General features: G+C 46.5%; 1 protein-coding gene across 8 annotated transcripts in view; it reads left to right on the top strand.

Annotated features, from left to right (window-relative positions):
- LOC115475826 overlaps positions 1-20,010 on the top strand; it is a 36,933-nt gene extending 16,923 nt beyond the window's left edge. For all 8 annotated transcript variants that reach the window (XM_030211843.1, XM_030211846.1, XM_030211844.1 and 5 more), the window contains 2 exons: positions 17,848-17,982; positions 18,390-20,010. In XM_030211843.1, coding sequence (XP_030067703.1) covers positions 17,848-17,982; positions 18,390-18,806 — 552 coding nt within the window. In that variant the 3' untranslated portion in view covers positions 18,807-20,010. The remainder of the gene's footprint in view (positions 1-17,847; positions 17,983-18,389) is intronic.
- Positions 20,011-24,190: the final 4,180 nt, after the last annotated feature.

The following is a 24,190-nucleotide window of genomic DNA, read 5'->3' on the forward strand; positions in this document are numbered from 1 at the left end:
AATCATAAAAGGTGGGAAAGCGACTGGCGAGTAGAGATTGAGCGAAGAAACCGAGAATGGCAGCGAAATCAGTGAGAAAAGAACGAGACAAATCGAAACCGCCAGAAACCAAGATGGCCGACCAGCGAGATCCCGGCGAATTAGCGGTGGGATCCGCATGGCTGACGGAGATCACGGCCGAGGTTACAGCAGCGGTTGAGGCCGCGTTGGACAAAAAGCTTCAGCAATTGCTCGATCGGGCGGAGGAGGCTCATGAGCGTATAGACAGTATAAATATGGAGCTAGATGAAGGTTTGCAGCGGATTTCAGAGATGGAGGAGACGGTGGAGGCACAGAAGGAGATCAACAAGAAACTGGAGAAGAAAGTACAGGATCTGGAGACAAAGATTGATGATTTGGAAAATAGGAGCCGGCGAAATAACCTCCGTTTGGTTGGTTTACCAGAATCGCTTCTAGATAAAGATTTGCCTACCTTTTTGGAGGATTGGCTGCCGAAAACATTACATATAGAGGACAAACTACAGTGTTTTTGTATTGAACGAGCCCATAGAGTTGGGCCTCCGAGACAGCCTGAGAACAGGCCGCGAGTAGTCATACTAAAAGCTCTGAACTTTCGGCATAAACAACATATTCTGGAAGCGATAAGAGGAGGCAAAACTCTCACCTACCAAGACAAGAAGATCCTTTGTTTTCAGGATTATTCTCAACAGGTGCAGGCGAGGAGGAAGTCCTTTGCACCTTTATGTACGGACCTTTTCAATAAAAAAATAAAATTTGCGCTCTTGTATCCGGCTAAGTTACGTCTCACGATCAATGGAGTCACTAAATTTTTGGACACTGTTGAAGCAGCTAAAGCATACATTCAACAACATGGCGGTGAATAGACCCTCAAAGGGGAAGGATATAACTACAGAAGCATCTGAGGGAGCTCCACAAGACAGGGGCTTATTTGAAACTAATTTGCTATGGGAAATCACCCCCGGAAAACTTATTGATTTCTCAAAGATTGAACATTGAAGGATGGAAAAGAGATTTAGTTAAGTCCTGATCAATGCTTGAACATATGGGATAGTGGGGATGATATAATACATATATACAACAGAGGAATCAGACATGGACTGTGGAATATAATGTTGAATTACAAGGGTCGTATGAGCATGGAGAGGCGGAATGCAAAATAAGGCTGAAAGAATACACAGAACTGAATTACAGCACAGTATGCTGAACCATTGCCAGGATGTGGTGAAAGAAGATGATCAAAGACTGGTATACGAAAAGTGATGTGTAAATTTGTGAATATGTTGGTGGTTAAGACTGGGAAGAGTTAGAGGGGTAAATAATAACGGCAGGGTGAGTGTAGGGGTTAATAAGTGACTAGTTCTTGGAACAGGAGGGAGGGAGGGAGGATTTGAAGGATGGGAGCTTGGGGGGAGAGAGGGGGGGGGGTGAGAGATAGGGGGTTATATAAAATTAGGTTAACAGAACCTCAATCAGACATATGGAGTCAGAAGAGAAATATGAGTGAGTTGAATGAGGAGTGGCTGCGTACACAAACAGCAGGAGTGGTGCTGCTGGGACACCATGACTGCTCTTATGTGAATGTGGAACATTGGTTGCTGCATAAGCGAGACTTAGGAGACTGATGGGATTAAGGATATACTCTTGGAATGTGGGGGGTATTTCATCTCCCATTAAGAGAAAGAAAATCTTACATAGTCTCAAAAAGAAAAGAGCGGATATAGCACTTCTCCAGGAGACACATTTATCGTCTCAGGAGCACCTTAAGCTTAAAACCTGGTGGGTGGGAACAGTACTGGAGACCCCAGCGGTGGGGAAGAAGGCTGGGGTAGTGATATTGTTCCATAAATCACTCCAGGTTGAGGTGGGGCAGATGTGTATTGATTCTGAAGGGAGATATATTCTGGCACAGGTCAAGGTGAATAACACCACCTACCTTATTAGTAACATATATGCCCCTAATGTGTACAGTAAGAAATTCTTCCACTCTCTCATAAGTAAGATACAGCAATTTAATGTTTCGAAGAAGATAATTGGGGGTGATTTCAATATGGTAGCTGATCCCACCATGGATAAATCACACCATATAGCAGGTGCGATGGGAGGGATAGATAAAGGTATCAATTTGATGTGTGGGGCTCTGGGAGTGGTTGATGTGTGGCGGGTTCTTAACCCTAATACTAAAGATTATACGCACTATTCTAGAGCTCATCACACGCAATCGCGAATAGACTACATACTGATAGATGAAGATAGTTTTGCAGACATCTTGGAGGCAGCAATAGATCCCACGATAATTTCGGATCATGCGGCAATATCGATTGAGTTTAAAGATCTGAATGCGCAAAGTAGAGAGTTCAGATGGATATTCCCCTTAGATCTGTATTATGATCAGGATTTTAGGCAATATATTAGGAGAAAATGGGAAGAATATGCACTATATAATGATGCACACATGGATACACCAATATTGTTCTGGGAGGCTGGGAAAGCTGTGTTAAGAGGTGAGATTATAGCATACAGTGTCAGAAAGAAAAAACAGAGAGATCGAGAGATCATTAGATTGGGGGAGCAGTTGGTGCAATTGAGGAGGGCTTATGGACAAGGGGTAGCAAATCATATCCGAGAGCAACTGTTAGCCACTCAGGTAAATTTAAATGAACTGCTACATCAGCGAGCCACTAAATCTGTTGAATATTATAGATATCAATTGCATAGATTTGGGAATAAACCCGGGAAACTGATGGCAGGGCTGGTGAGGAAGGTGAAGGGGCAGAGGAGAGTGTTGGTGATCAAGACACAGAGGGGGAACCTAGTACATGATGATACAGAGATAAGAGACGTATTTAAAGATTATTATGCTAGACTATATGCCAAAAATGATGATGATGATCTAGACCCTGACATATACTTAGAAAATATCAATAAGACAAAGATCTCAGAACAACAGAAGAGGGAGCTAAATAAACCGATTGAGACTGAGGAGGTCCTTAAAGAAATTAGAGCTAGTGCCTTGCATAAAGCGGCGGGGCCAGATGGATATAGGGCTGAATTCTACAAAATTTTAATGCAGGATATAGGAGGCCCTTTAACAAAGTTCTTTAATAGATCAGTTGAATTAGGTGAACTTCCACAGTCTTTGCGATTAGCGGATATAATAGTATTTCCAAAACCTGAGAGAGATCCGACCATACCAGACTCATATAGACCAATTTCACTGATTAGTTATGAAGCCAAGCTGCTAGCTAAAATTCTGGCCTCAAGATTGGCAAAAGTATTACCAAGCATAGTGGCGACCCCTCAGGTGGGATTTATACAGGGGAGACAGAGTGGGAAAAATATTAGACTGATACTGGCATCAATAGAGAACGTATGCAGAGAGGGAGGAGATTCCTTATTGATTAGTTTCGACGCCGAAAAGGCGTTTGATCGAGTAGAGTGGGAGTTCTTGTTTGCTTCATTAAGAGCGTATGGATTTGAAGGTTACTTCACACAAGCAATCTCTATATTATATAAGAATCCTATGGCGAGAGTGATGGTTAACGGAGCGTACTCTCGAAATTTTGTAATTAATAGAGGTACCAGACAGGGATGCCCTCTGTCTCCCTTACTGTTTGCTATTACGCTAGACCCGTTGATTCGGGAAATCATAAGTAACCCAGAGATTGAAGGTATAAAACTGGGAACCAGAGAATTTAAGATATCGGCGTTTGCCGATGACATTTTGGTTCACCTAGCTAAACCGGAGAGATCGCTACCGGTATTGATGGAGGTTTTTGAAGAATATGGGGCCTTTTCGGGATTTAAATTGAATTTTCAAAAGTCAGAGGGATTGCCCACAACCAATCTGGTAAAGAAGAAATGGAAGGGCAGGTTCCCATTGAGATGGGCGAACAAGGAATTTAAATACTTAGGCATAATACTAACAAGTGATATGAGTAGCTTATATAGACAGAATATAGACCAGTTACTGCAATATACGCGACATAAATTAGCAATATGAGAGGGACTGCCCTTAACTTTAAGTGGGCGAGTGGGTTTGTTTACAATGATACTTTTCCATATCATCAAGCTGATCAATCCATAGACTGGTGGGTTGTGTCCATCTACCAGCAGGTGGAGATAGAGAGCAAACTTTTGCCTCCCTATATGTGGTCATGTGCTGCCGGAAACTCCTCAGTATGTTCTCTATCTCAGCAGGTGGTGGTCACACACAGCAGCAGCTCTGGCTAGGCCTCCAAGCCTAATCCTTAGGTTTTGTTGAGGCCTGGGGTTGAGGGCTCTTTTGAGCAAGTGCAAACCTGGTGGTGCCAGGTCCCTCCTTTTCTCCCCCCTCCCGCTGGCTCCGTTTAAAAAAAAAAAAAAAAAAAAAAAAAAAAAAAATTTTAAACGTCTTTAAAGGCGTTTAATTCGACGTTTCTTTAAACGTTCATTGCAGCTACTCACTGGGACACCAGTTCGTTACAGCTCGGAGCGGCAAGCAGGTAATTTTACCTTTTTATAGCGGGCAGGGGGTTCCCCGATTCTTCTCCTCGTGGCTGGCGTCGGAGGGCGAGGGCGCAAAGGGTCGCTCCCCGGATCGCTGGAGCGCTTCTAGAGGGGATGCGGGGGTTTTACAACCTGATTCGCCCTTGATGGGTGATAGTTTAGTGACCGATGAATGTCCCGGTCGTTCCTCCGGCGTGGCGGTTTTTTTCCCGCCATAAACGCCCATCCCCCGCTCCTCGCCTCCGCCATCTTGGCCGGCCACGCGGCTCGGACGGCTTCTTAGTGGGCCGCCCTTGAGGTTGGAGACATTAATGCCATGAACGCCCTTAATTTGGGCGACGGCACAAAAGCGGCTAAAGTTAAGCGCCGTTCTTCCCGCGCGGCTCCTTCACGGAGTTTCGCGCCGGACGCCATTTTGGATGCGCAGCATGTCTCTCCCCCGCTAGTGCGAGCGCCGGTTGAGAGTGCGTCTAGGGCTGTTGCCCAGGCTGCGGAAGTGCACAGTCTGGGGGGTTTCTCCCCCGAGTTTGTTTTGCTGCTGCATCAGGCTTTCCTCATGCAAAACGCTGCCCCTGCTCCCTCTTCTGATAAAGAGGTTGAGGTTCCCAGAGGTAAACGCCCTCGGGTTGATTTCCAGGCCTTGGAGGACTTTTGTCTCCTCCGATGTAGATGAGGGCAGCGTGTCTGAGGTCTCCCAACGATCCTTTGCGGATTCCTTGGAGGAGGTAGATCCCCGCTCGGATGGAGCGGATGACCCCTCTGCAGCGCGGCTTTTTAGCCCAGAGGATTTGCCCAACCTGTTGTTACAGGCCATGGACACTTTGAAGATTTCCTCTCCGGAGGACGTCTCTCCCTCAGCCCCTGTTGGCTCTGCCATTATGCTGGGGACGAAGCGCCCGCCTAGAACCTTCCACGTGCATGATGCCATGCACACCTTAATTGCGGCTCAATGGGATGTCCCGGAAACAAGCCTTAAAGTGGCTAGGGCTATGTCCCGCCTCTATCCTTTGGCTGTGAGTGAACGTGAGGCCTATCTGTGGCCTACCGTGGATTCTTTAATCACTGCGGTGACTAAGAAAACGGCGTTGCCGGTGGAAGGTGGCACGGCCCTAAAGGACGCCCAAGACAGAAGATTGGAGGCGGCCTTAAGGTCGTCCTTTGAGGCAGCTGCTTTAAGTTTGCAGGCCTCAGTTTGCGGCTCCTATGTGGCCAGGGCGTGCCGGACTATGGTGCAGCGGGCTTCCCCCTCGGATCATTCCTTGAGGGCTGATTGGCCGGCCCTGGAATCGGGCTTAGCCTATTTGGCAGACTTGCTGTATGATGTCTGGAGAGCCTCAGCTAAAGGCATGGCTCAGACAGTCTCTGCGCGGCGGTGGCTTTGGCGGAAACATTGGTCTGCTGACCACGCCTCTATATCCCGCCTGGCTAGATTGCCTTTTAAAGGCAAGCTGCTCTTTGGGGTCGAGCTGGACAAAATCGTGACCGATCTCGGCACGTCTAAGGGCAAGAAATTACCAGAGGTCAGGGCTCGGGTTAGTACTCGTCCCGGTACCTCCAGAGGACGGTTGCAGGAAGCCCGTCGGTACCGCCCGGGCAAGTCGGGTTCCTCTGCCCCCTCTTCCTTCAAGAGGAATTTCTCCCCCAAGCAGCATTCCTTTCGCAGAGACCGCCGTCCCGGAGGTGCTCCCTCCGGTCCTCCCCCAGGGTCTCGTACCCAATGACGGGGCCTTGGTCCACGCCCCAGTGCAGATTGGAGGACGGCTGTCCTCGTTTCTGGGCGAGTGGACCACTATAACTTCAGACGCGTGGGTGCTGGAAGTCATCAGAGACGGCTACAAGCTAGAGTTCTGCCAACCCTTAAGAGACGGGTTTGTACTCTCTCCCTGCAAGTCTCCGGTCAAGCTGTGGTAGTGCAGCAGACCTTGGACAACCTGATCCGCCTGGGTGCGGTCGTTCCGGTGCCAAAAAATCAGATTGGCAAGGGACGTTACTCCATTTACTTTGTGGTTCCAAAGAAAGGAGGTTCTGTCCGGCCTATCCTCGACCTCAAAGGGGTCAATCGGGCCTGGAAAGTGAGGCACTTTCGCATGGAGACTCTCCGCTCTGTTATAGCGGCAGTGAAGGCAGGAGAGTTCTTGGCTTCCTTGGACATCAAGGAAGCGTACCTGCATATTCCCATCTGGCCTCCTCATCAACGCTTTCTGCGTTTTGCAGTCCTGGGCCGACACTTCCAGTTCAGAACCCTCCCTTTCGGGTTGGCTACTGCTCCGCGGACCTTTTCCAAAGTAATGGGGGTCATAGCGGCCTTCCTGCTAAAGGAAGGAGTACAAGTCCATCCTTATCTGGACGACTGGTTGATCCGAGCCCCCTCTTATGCAGAGTGCGGCAAAGCTATGGACCGGGTAGTTGCTCTTTTGAGCTCCCTGGGATGGATCATCAACTGGAAGAAGAGCCAGCTGCGCCCGACTCAGTCCCTGGAGTATCTGGGAGTTCGATTCGACACCCAAGTGGGCAGAGTGTTCCTGCCAGACAATCGGATTGTCAAGCTTCAGGCTCAGGTGGACTAGTTCCTAGTAGCCTCTCCTATTCGGGCTTGGGACTACGTGCAGCTGTTGGGCTCTATGACGGCCACGATGGGAGTAGTGCCCTGGGCCAGGGCTCATATGAGACCACTACAGCTATCTCTGCTGCGGCGCTGGACTCCGATGTCGGAGGATTATGCTGTGCGCCTTCCCGTGGACCCAGCAGTGCGCAAGGCGCTGAGCTGGTGGACGCAGACAGCCAAGTTGTCTGCAGGATTGCCTCTAGTGACCCCGGAGTGGATTGTCGTCACGACAGACGCCTCTTTGATGGGCTGGGGAGCCCACTGCTTGGGAAGGACAGCGCAGGGGTTCTAGTCTCCTGCAGAGGCAAGTGGTCTATCAACCTCCTGGAACTCAGAGCCATTCGGTTGGTGTTATTGGAGTTCATCCCGGTACTGGTGTTGAAGCCTGTACGGGTCCTGTCGGACAATGCCACGGCTGTGGCCTATATCAACCGCCAGGGAGGTACCAAGAGCGCCCCTCTAGCCAAGGAGGCTATGAGTCTTTGCCAGTGGGCGGAAGCGAACCTGGAGCAGCTTTCAGCGGCCCACATTGCCGGAGTCATGAATGTCAAGGCGGACTTTCTCAGTCGCCATACCTTGGAGCCCGGAGAGTGGCAACTATCTGCTCAGGCGTTCTTGGACATCACGAAGCGCTGGGGCCAGCCGAGCCTAGATCTGATGGCGTCATCGGCCAATTGCCAAGTGCCGCGCTTTTTCAGCAGAGGACGGGACCCTCGATCCCTGGGAGTAGATGCTCTTCTCCAACAGTGACCGACACAAGAGCTCCTCTATGTGTTCCCGCCCTGGCCCATGTTGGGCAGGGTGCTAGGCCGGGTGGCAAAGCATCCCGGCAGGGTAATCCTGGTGGGTCCGGATTGGCCCAGACGTCCCTGGTATGCGGACTTGTTCAGGCTCTCAGTCGACGATCCTCTGCGGCTGTCAGTGGAGCAGGGCCTGTTGCATCAGGGTCCCGTGGTGATGGAGGATCCCTCTCCCTTTGATCTTACGGCCTGGCTATTGAGCGGCAGCGTCTGAGGAAGAAGGGCTTCTCAGACAAGGTCATCGCCACTATGCTGAGAGCGAGGAAGCGCTCTACTTCTACTGCTTACGCCAGGGTTTGGCGTATCTTTGCAGCATGGTGTGAAGCAGGCTCACTTTCTCCCTTCACTGCTCCAATTTCTTCAGTGTTGGCGTTACTGCAAGAAGGTCTGGAGAAAGGCCTGTCGCTCAGTTCCCTTAAAGTCCAGGTAGCGGCTCTGGCTTGCTTCAGGGGCCGCCTGAAGGGTGCTTCCCTGGCTTCGCAGCCAGATGTGGTGCGCTTTCTCAAGGGAGTTAATCACCTGCGCCCTCCTCTGCACTCAGTGGTGCCTGCGTGGAATCTCAACCTGGTGCTAAGAGCATTGCAGAAGCCGCCTTTGGAACCCTTGTCGAGGGCATCTCTGAAAGACCTGACGTTGAAAGCAGTCTTTTTGGTGGCTATCACTTCAGCCAGAAGAGTTTCCGAGCTCCAGGCGCTCTCATGTCGAGAGCCTTTTCTGCAGTTCACTGAGGCAGGAGTGACTATTCGCACAGTGCCTTCCTTCCTGCCCAAGATTGGTTCTCGCTTCCATGTGAATCAGCAGCTCTGTCTCCCTTCCTTTCGTAGGGAGGACTACCCAGAGGAGTACTCCGCTCTTGAATATCTGGATGTGAGACGAGTCATCATCAGATACTTGGAAGTGACCAATGATTTCCGGAAATCGGATCATCTGTTTGTCCTGTTTGCAGGTCCTCGTAAGGGTCTGCAGGCTGCTAAGCCTACAGTGGCAAGATGGGTCAAGGAAGCCATTGCAGCGGCTTATGTGGCTGCGGGGAAGGTGCCGCCTATCCAGCTGAAGGCTCACTCCACGAGAGCTCAGGCGGCCTCGATGGCAGAGGCCGGATCCGTCTCCTTGGAAGAGATATGCAAGGCGGCAACGTGGGCTTCGGCTCATACATTCTCCAAGCATTACCGTTTGACTGTGGCTGCACGGGCGGAGGCCCGGTTTGGAGCTTCAGTGTTGAGGTCAGGGATTTCTATGTCCCGCCCTGGGTGAGTACTGCTTCGGTACATCCCACCAGTCTATGGATTGATCAGCTTGATGATATGGAAGGTAAAATTATGTATAATCATACCTGATAATTTTCTTTCCATTAATCATAGCTGATCAATCCATAGCCCCTCCCAGATATCTGTACTGTTTATATTCTGGTTGAATTTTAGGTTCAGTTTAGCCTTCAGTTACTTCAGGAGGACTTCGTGTTCAAGTTCTTCTTTCACTTGGATTCTTCAAGAGTTGAGACGAGTTTGTGTTACAGTGAGCTGCTGCATTCCTCTCCTCTCCGTTTTACGGGGCTGGATTGAGACATAAATTCTGCCGGCACTCCCTCCCGCTTCGTGCGGCTGTAGGGCAGCTTTGTACCCCTCCCGCTTCGGCGGTGTTAGGGTCAGTCAGCTCCTCCCGCGGTTGCGGTTGCAGGATAAGCCAGATCCCCCCGCATCGGCGGGTGTGGTGTCCCTCCCCCGCTCCGCGGGGATGAGCTGGACGGATTCCCCTCCCCCGTTTCGGCGGTGGTGAGCTGGGCAGAGTGGCCCTTCGTGGGTGTAATTCTCTAAGTGCTGAGTCCTGCGGATGGAGCTTTGATATCGACATACTGAGGAGTTTCCGGCAGCACATGACCACATATAGGGAGGCAAAAGTTTGCTCTCTATCTCCACCTGCTGGTAGATGGACACAACCCACCAGTCTATGGATTGATCAGCTATGATTAATGGAAAGAAAATTATCAGGTATGATTATACATAATTTTACCTTCCCAAAGTGGCTGTATGTCTTAAGACAATTGCCACTAGTCATACAGACTAAAGATATAAAGAAGATCCGTGGAATGTTGACTAGATTCTGTTGGAGTGGGAAAAAGGCTAAAGTTAAATTGGAATATCTCTATGGGAAAAAAACAGAGGGGGGACTGGGGCTGCCTGACATTAAACAGTATAATTGGGCTTGTCTAGCTAGACACTTAGCAGATTGGATTATGGAAACAGAAGAGCATACGGAATGGAATATTGAGAGTGCATTGTTTAGACCATATCACCCTTATTATATGATGCATGTAGAGAGTAAAATGATACCAAAGGAATGGAAACATCATATCTTATTGGACCCAATGAGAAGTATATGGCAGTACATATTGAGGAGATTAAATAAAAACCCACGATGTACGGATCTCCTCCCACTAGTAGGGAATGGAGCATTCGGACCGGGGAATAATTGTCCGAAATTTGTCAAGTGGGCACAGGAGGGAGTGGTACTAGTGGCAGATGTTATGCAAGATACGGGAAAGATTGTATCAAGAGAGGCTTTAGAGGACATGGTGGGGGCAGAGAATGTGACATGGTATGCTTACTGCCAGATCCACAGTTATATTGAGAAACTACATAGGGGGAAATGTGATAGAGGGATATATGAGCTGCTGATGAATTTGTTTTTGCCTAAGGGAAGAGAACAGACTACGGTGTCCATACTATATAAACAGTTAAATTTGATAGCCAAGCATCGTAGTTATGAAGCAGTGGCAAGACGATGGTCTGAGGATTTAAAGGTAGAGATCAGCAGTGGAGATATAGTCCAATCTCTAAAGGAGATAGTACATAAAGTGGAGAGTGCCAGATATAGGGAGATACAATTTAGAATTGTTCTGAGGGCATATATGTCTCCCATACAGGCCTATTACGCAGGTAGATTGCAAGAAACACATTGTAGTAAATGTCATTTTCAGAGAGCAACACTATATCACATGTTTTGGGGATGTCCGGTCATACAAGATTTTTGGGGCCCAGTGCTGGAATATTGTGAGGCCATGCTACACAGGAAGCTTCGGTTAGAGTCTAAAACTGTTGTGCTTGGATTAAGGGGAAGAGGGTCAATACTACGACATAAAGAAAACCTATTTATTTATAAGGTACTAATGGTTGGGAAACAATGTATATTACAACACTGGACACAAGACATAGGGCCCTCCTTCTGGCAATGGAGGAGCTCGCTTCATTCCTTGGTGCGAATGGAAGCACGTGCTATGACTAGTAGCCCTAGAAGTAGACAACGATTTTGGGAAGTCTGGGAACCATACGTACAGGCTCTATCCAGCAGAGCTCGCAGTTTATTGGTGAACACACTCATGGGAGAGGAAGGTAGGGGAAGATAAATGGCTTTATATGTTTAATGGTTAACGCTAATATAGAATTACATGGTATAGGAATAGGGGGGGAGGGGAGGGGGGGGAAGGGGAGGAAAGGAACCTTTAATGAAACCTTTTGATGACACTCTAGATTCGATTATGATAAGGAATAAACGGGGGGGGGGGGGGGGGAAAACAGACAAAGACTTGTATTAGATAAATGTTTATTGACAATATTTACAATTGACAGTAACATCAATAGAATAATTTTTTTCTCTTCTAAAATAATACAGAATAGGGATTGGGGGGAGGGAGGGACAATGTTATATGATAAAATTGATGGCTATATGTAATGATACATGTTTTCAGTGATGTTCCACTGAGTTTTATACAAATGTTTTGAGACTGCCATGTTCAGGTGGATTTGTACTTTTGGAATGGTCATCAATAAAAAACTGTTAAACATAAATAGCCTAGAAAACTAACATTTTGACTTTACAAGCTTGAGATTCAAAACACTGATTTTCAATATGATTTAATTTTTTCTTTGGAATAAGAGGCCTAGTTTGTTCGTGCCTCTTAGATATGGTGGAACAGAAAGGAAGTGTAATCAGTCTGCTCAGACTGATGTTACACAGCCAGGCATGGGGGAAAAAGTAATCAGACGGGGGGTAAGGCATGGGACTGAAGCTTTTTTTTTTTTTTGTCTGAAGAAGAAAGTGAACATTGACTTATTTTATTGTGGATCATCCTGCAGGTGCAATAAAGTAAAGTTGCTTACCTGTAATGGGGGTTCTTTATAGACAGCGGAGGAATGCAGATGCTAATGGGTGACGTCCTGAAGGCTCCCAGTTTTGAAGAAGTTTCCCTGAATGGGTTTAAAAAAGGTTTGGACAAGTTCCTGGAGGAAAAAAAATACATAGCCTGCTGTTGAGATCGACATGAGGGAAGCCACTGCTTGCCCTGGGATTGGTAACGTGGAATGGTGCTATTAATTATGTTTCTGCTAGGTACACTTGTAACTTGGAAGCAGGTTACTGGGCTGGATGGACCATTGGTCTGACCCAGTATGGCTATTCCTATGTCTTAATTGTGCTGGAATTCCCATTCTGAGTTCTGTCCCCCTCCTTTTTCCTTGGTGTGTATAGTAGCTGCCTGTGGATTATGGGGACGGAGGGCGAGAAAGTGTCTGCATTTCACTGCTGTCTGCGGAGAGCCCCTGTTGCAAGTAAGCAACTTTGCTTTCTCTGTCGATAGGGAGAGCGCAGCCACACTAATGGACAATTGTATAGCTTAGGGTTGCTGGGTGTTGATGCAGAAAGGTGACCCAGCAAGAAGGTAGGGAGGTAGGAAGGAAGGAAGGAAGCAGCTGATAGGCAAAAAGCTTGCAAAGGTCTGCTTGCCCAAAGGAACTGTCCATTTGTGATGCTGCAGCAGTGCCTGGTGAGCCTGGCGTTGCCCCTGTTCCGGGGCAAAGGGAGCATGAAAACGAAGAGCCGACAGGCGTGCGGCACCCCCCCAGCGGCGTGCACCCGGGGCAGACCGCCCCCACCGCCCCCCCCCCCCTTGGTACGCCACTGCATGGTGAAGGTATGGATGGAGGACCAATTCACTGCTTTACATATGTCCTGAATGGGAGACTGGTGATGGAAGAAGTGATGGATGGAGATGTGACCTGGGGAAGGAAGACTAGCTTCCTTGTAACAGCAGTCAATGCATTGTACAACCCAATTAGATGGGGTATGCTTCATCATAGAAACACTTGGGTTTTAGGAGGTATATAAGGTTTTGCAAAGGTCTTTGGTAGCATGAAGGTAGTAAAAGAGTGCATGGCAGCAGACCAGAGTCTGCAGGGTGGCCTTGCTGGTCCAGAATGTGGATTTAGGAAGAAAATCGGAAGGACAAATGATGAATGTGAAATTTCAAGATATCTTTCAGAAGAAACTTTGGATGAATGTAGTGAACTTCCCAATTAAAAAAAAAAAAAAAAAAAAATTGGATGAACAGGGGATAATGTACCAAGACCTGGCGTTCACGGACTCGCATGTGGAGGTGATAGTGACAAAAAAACGTTTTCCAGGTAACAGATTCAGAGAAGCACTGCATAATGGTTCAGAAGGGCTCTGCTGGAGGGCTGCAAGCATTGTGTTAAGATCCCACCGCAGAAGTGGTAAATGAATGAGTTGTCTTTTATTGAGAAGCCTGGGCCTCTCATGAACTATGAAAGCTGAGGGTGGAGGGCTAGATGTTTTCCCTCCATGTGGTGGTGAAATGCAGTGATGGATGAAAGGTGTACTTATAGTGAAGCCATCTAGAAACATGAGTATGACTGAGACAAAAGATATGAAATAAGTCTAGAGAGGGCAAGTTGGTAGGTAAGTTATTCTTTCACTAGCAAGCAAAGCGCTGTCGCTAAGACTGATAATGCTTCATGGGTGGCTTTTTGGAGTCCGTGACGACATGTTGCATCTGAAGGCATTGCCTAAGCAATTAGGGCTTGCTGTTGGTAATAAGTCTTGAAGTTGGGGTGTAGAAGCTGACTTTGTAGCTGGGACAACAAATCAAAGTACTGTGGGAGCAGAATTGGTGGTCCTGAAAAGCAGTCTGGGAAATAATATCTAGGTCAGTGGGGAGCAATGAGAATGAAATGTACCTTCTCTTGTTGAGCTTTCTGCAGTACCTTGGGGTTAAGTGGAAATGGCAAAAATGCATATAACAGGCACAGACTCTATAGGATTGTGAAAGCATCATGTGCCAACGGAGCTGAAGTTGATGCACTTTGTATTGTGTGGTGCTATTTTAAAGAGATCTGTGTCCGGCAAACCCCATTTCTGAAAAATTCAGTGCATTGTCAGGTTGCTGGGTGACTAGTCATGGGGATTGAACCTGCAATTAAGGGTATCCACTAGTTAATTTTGTTTGCTGGGAATGTAGGTGGCATATAATATTACCCTGAGGTTTTAAATTTGAGCTGTCTCTAGGCAAAGCCAAAGAAATCCCTGATACTTCCTGTTTACATCAAATGTGATGACTTGATTGTTGATTCACATTAAAATTGTGGTTCGTCAATCCTTGAAAGGCTAAATATATTGTCTGACGCTCCAATTGATTGATGTAGAGGGGATCCCTCTTGTGTTGTCCAATATCCTTGAATGTGCATCTGGGGTATATAAGCTCCCTGGCTTACTGTAGAGGTGCTGGTAGTGAGAGTAACTGTGCATGGTGGAATGTGAAACAGCAGCGTTTGAAAAAAGTATGCTGTCCTGCCAGCAATCCATGGATTTTCTGAATGTTTGTGAGAGGGGAAGTTTGGTAGACGTGTTGACAATGACAACAACATAGCTTGAGGTGCCACTACAGCAGCCACATGTGTAGTCTGGTGAATGTATCAAGCTGTTTGTCAGGAAGAGCTTTTGCAGACTTGAGCATAGCATTAATAAAGTTTTTCCTATTTGGGTGAATAGTTTGTCATTTCAGGTGTCTAAAAGGATGCCGATGTAATGTATTTGACATAAGATGTGATACTTCCTTGTTTGTGGAAACAGAGACTGAAGCATTGATATTGTGGCTTGTATTGTGTCTGTATCTTGGATTATCTGACCTCACACTAGGTAATTGTCTAGGTAGGGTAAAACAAAATGTTCTAATCTGTGAAGGTAAGCGGCTGCTGTGGTGAGGCATTTGGTGAAGAGTTGAGGACAAAGTGAAAGGGAAGACTTTTTTTTTTTTTGTACTGGTAGTGTTGATTTCAGATCCAAAAGGCAAGCTAACCATTTGCATCAACTTGGGGAAGGCTGTTATGAAATAGAGGTGTCTTTTAAAGATGCGATAAGACATAGTGAGTACCAAGGTACCCAGAAGGGAAAGGAAGGGGAGAAAATACAAATATCATATTGTAACTTGATATGTTGATTAAGCCTGTTGGTTGACAATTTCTTGTATATATATATTTTTTTTTTCTTGACAAAGAACTGTTTGTCTGTCACAACTAATAAAAATGATTTAAACATAAAGAGCTCAGAGTGCTGTGAAATGATTTATTGTGCTAATGGTCTTGAAAATTAGCCTCATCTGCTGGAAGGTCCCACGTGTAGTCCTCTGGGTCTGTGATATCAGGAAAAGAGTCCTGTGGGTGTTCAACTGGAGGCTGTGAAGGAGCTGTATATAGAGGTTCTTGGCGAGGGAAGGTGTACTTTAATGGAAGGATTTTTATAACATATGTTATAAAAATAAACACACAAAAATGTTGTAAAGTCACCTTACTTTCTAACTGTTCCTACTTTCTTAGCCATCTATATGTTACAACTTTGCCTTACCCTTCACTATCAATTATAATGTTCTATTACGTATTGTGTTGACGTTGCAAGTTGTATACAATACCATAGTTTGTATTATTAGTTGAATATTTTTACTGCTGTAATTGCCTATTGCTCATATTTGATCTATTCTTACTGTACACCACCTTGAGTGAATTCCTTCAAAAAAGCCAGTAAATAAATCCTAATAAATAAATATGTACTCTCCAAAAGGAATTTCTAGAGGAGTTGCAGAATTGCTGATTGCCATGGTGGCTGAGGTGAAGGGAATGTGTTCTTGCTGGAGGATAGGTTTGGGGCAGCCTATAGGGGTGTCTGCAGTGCTTTTTTTTTTTTTTTTTTTTGCACTGTTGTGGCTGGTGTAGGATCTAGTCGAGCAAGTCTTTTTGCTGATTCTCTATGCCTACTGAGAGAAACATTGTCACTTTAAAGCAAGGAGTCATTTTGCTGTGTTTTGTGAGCCTGTCTGTCTGATTTATCCTTCTTTGAACGTTTGGGCACCTTGCGGTTTACCTCGGAGCGGGGACTGAAAAGGGCAGAGGTGTCATTGGAATTGTTTACAAAGTGAAGGAGCCATGGTCTCAATGGCATTTGGCTTGGGAGATTGACTGGAAGAATATGGTACAGTTAGGGTTGAAATGTGGCTGTGTCCATGTCCCATCAGGATGCCAGTTCTGTGTATTTATTTATTTGTTTGGTGCATTTGTATCCCACATTTTCCCACCTATTTGCAGGCTCAATGTGGCTTACATTATGCCGTAGTGGCGATCGCCATTATCAGAATGAGAAATACAGAGTGGTATTGCATTAAAGTTCATAAGTGACAGAGTACTTTAAGCAGTCAGGTATAGAGAGTTCATTTCCGGAATGAGAAATAAAGTGGTATTGCGTTAAAGTTCAATGGTGACAGAGTAAATTAAGCAATCAAGAATTGAGGGTTCAGTTTTGTCCAGTTCTGGTATAAGTTTCATTATCTGGAATTTAGGCTAGATCATTGTGGTATGCCTTTTTGAACAGGTTGGTTTTTAGTGATCAGACTGTTATGACTGTTGGAAGGGGTTGGGGGAACAGGCAGGGGATAGGGAAACCTTATGGGGCCCTTATCCAGGTATGGGCAGCTCCTTGAAGTCACCTAGGTGCGCCAAAATTCAGCGGCAGTATCTGAATAACTAAACAGACATAGTTAAAACCACATTTTATGTGGTCCTTCTTGGCCAGCTGGTTATCTGGGTACCAGCATTAAAAAGTGCCAGTGTGGTGTTAGCAAAAGTTTATCCTCGTGGGGGCCTGTTGGAGAGGAGAGGATGTGGTTGGGAGCCGATGTGTACCTGAGAAGGCTCTGGTGGGGTTCCATTGTCATCCATCTGTAATCGGTGATGTTGGGCTCTCTGCTTTTTTTTTTTTTTTTTTAATGTGACAGGTTAGTTTTGGTTTATTTGTTATTACCAGCGTAGCTACTGAAAGCAGGAGCAGAAGAACACGTTGCCATCCATTGGCGCGTTAAGGTGAAACAAAGCAGGGGGATGGAACTTGGCAATGAAATTCTCAGGCATAGTCAGGGAAACTTCTTCCTGAGCTATTGGCAAGCATCACCACTGGAGCAGTCAAGCTGATGTTGCCCGTTAGTGTGACTGTATTCTCCCCGATTGTTGAAGGAGAAAAGGGTATCGTGTAATACTGAGCAATTATATTTAAAGGTGCATCATCTGTTCATGTTGTTGCACAGGAGAGAGCTCAGCTCGCTTACTGTGAGGCTTGTGTTTTTATACAGTCCAGAGATGAGTATAGAAGCCTAGAATTCAGATTGCTAGACCTCAGGAGGTAACTTTGGTTCCATATTGCCACCTCTAGTTAGAAATGATGTGATTTTCTTAGATTGTTAAATGTGCTTTGAGGCTGTACTTGATTATAAATCCAAAAGTGTGATTTCTGTTAAGGTATAGAGGTGGTGTGATCTAACTGTTAGAATGTGGTGCTAGGAGTTGGGTGATATCCTGAGATGAGATTTGTTTTTTTTTTTTAAATCATCTCCACTGTTGTAATACTGCATAAAGTACTAGGTCCCTTCTAATGGATGATAGTTTTCCTCACACTATTTTCTCTGTGTGCCAGCAGGTCCTCTGTCAGCAGCAGCTTTAAAGCAACAGTTTTTTTTTTTTAGATGAAAGCAGCTCTGTAAGTGCAAGTTAGTCTCATGTTTAAATAAAATTATTTCTCTTATTTTCTCCCCCTCCCCCCTCTCAGGTAAATATTCAGAATGGACATTCTGTATCTAGCTCTGCGGCTGTGCTGCCATTCCTGGTAGAAGTTCAGTCCTCTGGCCAGCCTCCAAGGATAACTCAGACTGCCCTACCCACATCCCGCATCCTTAACACATATGTAAGTGTAACGGGTACTTTAGAAGTGGTTTTGTGGTGTTTTGGTTTTTTTTTTCCCCTATAGTCCTGGTGCTTATGCTTGTATAGCCAGTTGACAAGATAGTGATCCCCCTGCTGTTAACCCTTCACATGTTATTCTAGTCAAGCCACCTTTGCTTCCATAGCTGTTTTGTGACCTAGCTTGTGTAGGAACAGAAGTTAAAGCTGGTGTTTTCTGTTTATGTAAGTTTGCCATAGTCAGTGTGTAGTATTGAGTGGACCTTTGTTCCTTAAATTATATGATGTAAGTGATAATGAGGCTTGCAGTGCTACCTTTTAGCATTTATGATTTTAGAATAGAGAGGATGTGAAGCCTAGCTCTGTTTTTCCAAGAGTAATCTCTCTCTCTCTCTCTCTTAATTTTAAAAGGTGAAGGATGCCAGTACTCAGACTGAAGCAGCAACCTTTTCCTGTGCCCATAATAATTCAAGCCCTTTATGGAATGGGCAGGTCTTGGCATCCCCCCATTCCACAGGTATCGGTTCACAGGTGCTCACAGAGAAGCTGGATGCAGTGCACTCAGGTGTGCAGAAGTTGACACAGGCACTGAATGCCATTGCAGAGAGGCAGTCCTGTATGGAGCGTCAGCAGGAGCAGCAACAGCGCTTCCAGCAGGAGGTGCTCATGACACTTCAGCAGCTCAGCTCTACCCTGAGCCACAGCCAGGTGCCTGCTCTTGGACACAGCCAACCATCACTAAATCAGAACTGTATCCCATATGGTAACATGCCAGACCCTACACCTGCCATGCCCAGCTTTGGTGAATTCAAGATGGAACTTCTCTGAAGAGGAAGGGACCAGGATAGCAGATCCAAGGGACAGAAACCAGAAGTAGTTAATATTGGTACTGGCAATAATTCTCCAACTTCTACAGTAAGAGAGGGGAAGAGGTCTTGGATTACAGACCAGATTATTTGTTACTTCCCAGCCTTCTAGCTGCAGTGATTATGGTTGCTGCCTGAGTGTGGATTTAACTATTCAGTTTGTGACTCTGGCTGTTGCATACAAAGTAGGATGAGAATTACGCAAATGGCACAGTTTACCTCATTTGATAGGATATTGTGACTGCTTTCCCCACCTGTACATGAGGGCATAATGTAACAGCAGAAGCTCCAGAACAGACATGTTAATATTTTGCCCTTATCTAGATACTCCACCTTGGGGCCAGGGGTCTCATTTTTATCTGGATTGTGATACTTTATAGTCTTAGGTTTGAGCTTTCAGAAGAGCACCTTATTTTCTGTAGTCTCTCATACATAAAGTAAGGTAAATAGATGGTATTCCGTGGAAGAAATGAGGTTTTATTTCCTAGGATTTGCATTTGATGAAGGCTATCAAAGTGGTAACACACATACAACTGCCAACCAGACAGCAACATAGAAGGTACTTTAGAAAGCCATCAAATATTTTAAAAGGGTTATAGGTTTAAAAAAAAATATATATATATATTTATCTTTATTATAAACCACAGGTGTAAACAGTGATGGAACAGCAACAAAAGAATCCGATTAGCTCTGCACCGATCGTACAGACCTTGTGATATTTTTCATGTAATACCACTTCCCTTTTTCTTCCCACTTTCACTTGCTTAAACTTCACCTACTTTTTGTTGTATAGTCTGGTAGGCTTGAGATCGCATATGTGGTTCCTTCTTGGCGATTCCAGCCCACTTGATCCCTACAAAACCACCTCGCCAGCAAGCAAATTCCAAGTCAAGTTCAAAGGGTAACTACGCGCTCTTGGTAACCTATCCCATATTGGGGACCAGATTTACTGAAAAAATCTCCACTCACAGGTGCTTCCCTTTTTGCATCCAGTCAATTCCATCTTCATCAAGAGAGAGAGAGTTAATTACGCCAAGCAGTAACAGAGGGAGAATTGGCAGATCACCAACAAACCAACATACATGTCCTCCCCAGTAGGAAAGATTTATGTAACATTAAGGCCTTTTCCTGATCCCAAGAGAAGTAAAAATTGGAGAACAACATGACTTGCCTGAAGTGGTATCCTTTTTTCCCAGGATCATATAGTAATAGTTCAACATCGTTGTCCAAAACGATTGGATCCACTCACATGCCCAGAACATATGTACCAAAGTTGCTGGTGAAGTTTGGCAATTAGGGCAGGCCGCACAGTCTGTAATTTTTGCCAGACAAGCTTGGTGGGCAGAAAAGTAGAGGCACAGCAGCAACTTGCACTGCTGCTCTTGTAATGATGTTGGAACAGGTGAACTTTTTAATGTTCTTCATCAGAAGACATATCATATCTAGTCACTTGGTCCCCTGGCTTGCAAATCCTTATTCCAAGTAGAAGCCTGCTGTGCATAGTCCATGGGCCAGACAGTTCTGCAGGCTAACCTGATAAAATGAGAGACTAGCTTTGGTCTGTCTAGTCACAATAAGAGTTTCTGTCACCATGTCCACTTTCTCCTGTGGAGGGGCATAATCAAACGGCACTGGCCATCTCCATGGCCGGCTCCGCAAGTGGACGGAGCCAACCGTATTTTCGAAAAAGATGGCCAGACATCTTTTTTTTTTTTTTCGATAATATGGTTGGGGCTGCCCAAATGTCAGAGAATGCCGGGTTTGAGATGGCTGGCATCGGGTTTTGCCCATAATGGATACCAAAGCCGACCAAATCCAAGGCATTTGGTCTTGGGAGGGGCCAGGATTCGTAGTGCACTGGTCCCCCTCGCATGCTAGGACACCAACCGGGCACCCTAGGGGGCACTTCTAAAAAGGTTTTAAAAAAATTAAAATAGCTCCCAAGTGCATAGCTCCCTTACCTTGGGTGCTGAGCCCCCCCCCCCCCAAAACCCACTCCCCACAACTGTACACCACTACCATAGCCCTAAGGGGTGAAGGGGGGCACCTAGATTGTGGGTACAGTGGGTTTCGGGTGGGTTTTGAAGGGCTCCCATTTTCCACCACAAGTGGAACAGGTAGGGGGGGATGGGCCTGAGTCTGCCTGCCTGAAGTGCAGTGCACCCACTAAAACTGCTCCAGGGACCTGTATACTGCTGCGATGGACCTGAAGCTGGCAAAAAAAATTTTAAAGTTTGTTTTTTTGAGGGTGGGAGGGGGTTGGTGACCTCTGGGGGAGTCAGGGGAGGTGATCCTCGATTCCCTCCGGTGGTCATCTGGTCAGTTTGGGCACTTTTTTGGGACTTGGACCTGAAAAAAAAGGGGCCAAGTGAAGCCGGCGAAATGCTTGTCAAGGCCGGCTTTCTTCCTTCCATTATCGGGTGAAGCCGGTCATCTCAACGCATGCCCCCGTCCCGCCTTTGCTACCATGCCAACATGCCCCCTTGAACTTTCGCCGGCCCTGCGACGGAACGCAGTTGAAGCCGGCCAAAATTGGCTTTCGATGATACCGATTTGGCCGGGTTCAGGAGATTGCCACCCATCTCCCGATTTGTGTCAGAAGATGGCCGGCGATCTCTTTCGAAAGTAAGCTGGAAAATGTCCACGTAATGTTTCACTTGTAAGTATGCATACCAGTCCCATGGCAATAGCCTCCCGGATTCCCGGAATGTCTGAAAAGATTGCATTGTCTCTGCAGTTGTCACCACATCATGCACATATAATAATCCATGAGATTCCCAGCGCTTTAAATACACTTTAGTGGGGAAGTAACGTTCTTGGAGATACCTTCGTTTGCTTACCTATCCAGTGCTATCCCTGTCTCATGGATTTCAATAGCCGCTATTATTTGGTGTGGCAGCTTGGCATGGAGATAATACAATACATGTACAGGTGCAATGAGTTCTCATTCCAAATGTGTAGGTGTTATAGTAGGTTGTAGCCTTGATCCAATCAACTACATGTCTCATAATACATGCCACATTATATCTGTGTAGGTCTGGTAAGGCTAGTCCCTCTCTTCCTACAGGTAGGGAGAGTTAAGACAAGGTGGCCCTGGGCTTTTTTTTTATTATTCCAGAGCAACTTTTTTAAAATCCTCGGAAAAAAATCAACATCTCCCTTGTTGGTAACATACATTGGAAAGGTCTGCAGGACATATAGCCACCATGGAAAAAGTACCATCTTATACAATGCTATACACCCCTGCAGAGTTAAAGATAGAGCAGACCAAAGTTGGAGCACATCTGCTGACTTTTTAATCAAATTAATATTAATATTTACCTAATTAAATTTTATTTCTGTATTGTCATATTTGACACTTTCAAAATCTTTTTATTGATTTTCCAAAAAAAAAAAAAAAATATATATTAGCAAAGTACACATCAGACACTCTCTTGGTTAAGTAAATGCCCTAATATTTAAGGAAAATTAGCAGGCCAGTCTTCATAGTTATAGGGATCCAGGGCCATCGCTCCTGAGCTATCCAAGTTTAAAGGAGTGGCCTAGTGGTTAGGGTGGTGGACTCTGGTCCTGGGGAACTGAGTTCGATTCCCACTTCAGGCACGGGCAGCTCCTTGTGACTAAGCAAGTCACTTAATCCTCCATTGCCCCAGGTACAAATGTAAGCTGCATTGAGCCTGCCATGAGTGGGAAAAGCGAATGCTACATACCTGTAGAGGGTATTCTCCGAGGACAGCAGGCTGATTGTTCTCACTGATGGGTGACGTCCACGGCAGCCCCTCCAATCCGGAATCTTCACTAGCAAAGTCTTTGCTAGCCCTCGCGTGCCGATGCGCACCGCGCATGCGCGGCCGACTTCCCGCCCGAAACCGGCTCGTGCCGGCCAGTCTCATATGTAGCAAGACAAAGAGAAGGGAAGACACAACTCCAAAGGGGAGGCGGGCAGGTTTGTGAGAACAATCAGCCTGCTGTCCTCGGAGAATACCCTCTACAGGTATGTAGCATTCGCTTTCTCCGAGGACAAGCAGGCTGCTTGTTCTCACTGATGGGGTATCCCTAGCCCCCAGGCTCACTCAAAACAACAACCATGGTCAATTGGGCCTCGCAACGGCGAGGACATAACTGAGATTGACCTAACAACTTATCCAACTAACTGAGAGTGTAGCCTGGAACAGAATAAAACCTGGGCCTAGGGGGGTGGAGTTGGATTCTAAACCCCGAACAGATTCTGAAGCACTGACTGCCTGAACCGACTGTCACGTCGGGTATCCTGCTGCAGGCAGTAATGAGATGTGAATGTGTGGACAGATGACCACGTAGCAGCTTTGCAAATCTCTTCAATAGTGGCTGACTTCAAGTGGGCTACCGACGCTGCCATGGCTCTAACATTATGAGCCGTGACATGACCCTCAAGAGCCAGCCCAGCCTGGGCGTAAGTGAAGGAAATGCAATCTGCTAGCCAATTGGATATGGTGCGTTTCCCCACAGCCACTCCCCTCCTGTTGGGATCAAAAGAAACAAACAATTGGGCGGACTGTCTGTTGGGCTGTGTCCGCTCCAGATAGAAGGCCAATGCTCTCTTGCAGTCCAATGTGTGCAGCTGACGTTCAGCAGGGCAGGAATGAGGACGGGGAAAGAATGTTGGCAAGACAATTGACTGGTTCAGATGGAACTCCGACACAACCTTTGGCAAGAACTTAGGGTGAGTGCGGAGGACTACTCTGTTATGATGAAATTTGGTGTAAGGGGCCTGGGCTACCAGGGCCTGGAGCTCACTGACTCTACGAGCTGAAGTAACTGCTACCAAGAAAATGACCTTCCAGGTCAAGTACTTCAGATGGCAGGAATTCAGTGGCTCAAAAGGAGGTTTCATCAGCTGGGTGAGAACGACATTGAGATCCCATGACACTGTAGGAGGCTTGACAGGGGCCTTTGACAAAAGTAAACCTCTCATGAAGCGAACAACTAAAGGCTGTCCCGAGATCGGCTTACCTTCCACACGGTAATGGTATGCACTGATCGCACTAAGGTGAACCCTTACAGAGTTGGTCTTGAGACCAGACTCAGACAAGTGCAGAAGGTATTCAAGCAGGGTCTGTGTAGGACAAGAGCGAGGATCTAGGGCCTTGCTGTCACACCAAACGGCAAACCTCCTCCATAGAAAGAAGTAACTCTTCTTAGTGGAATCTTTCCTGGAAGCAAGCAAGATGCGGGAGACACCCTCGGACAGACCCAAAGAGGCAAAGTCTACGCTCTCAACATCCAGGCCGTGAGAGCCAGGGACCGGAGGTTGGGATGCAGAAGCGCCTCTTCGTCCTGTGTGATGAGGGTCGGAAAACACTCCAA

This window comes from Microcaecilia unicolor, chromosome 8 (genome assembly GCF_901765095.1).
Source record: "Microcaecilia unicolor chromosome 8, aMicUni1.1, whole genome shotgun sequence".
In the NCBI taxonomy this organism is placed as follows: Eukaryota; Metazoa; Chordata; class Amphibia; order Gymnophiona; family Siphonopidae; genus Microcaecilia; species Microcaecilia unicolor.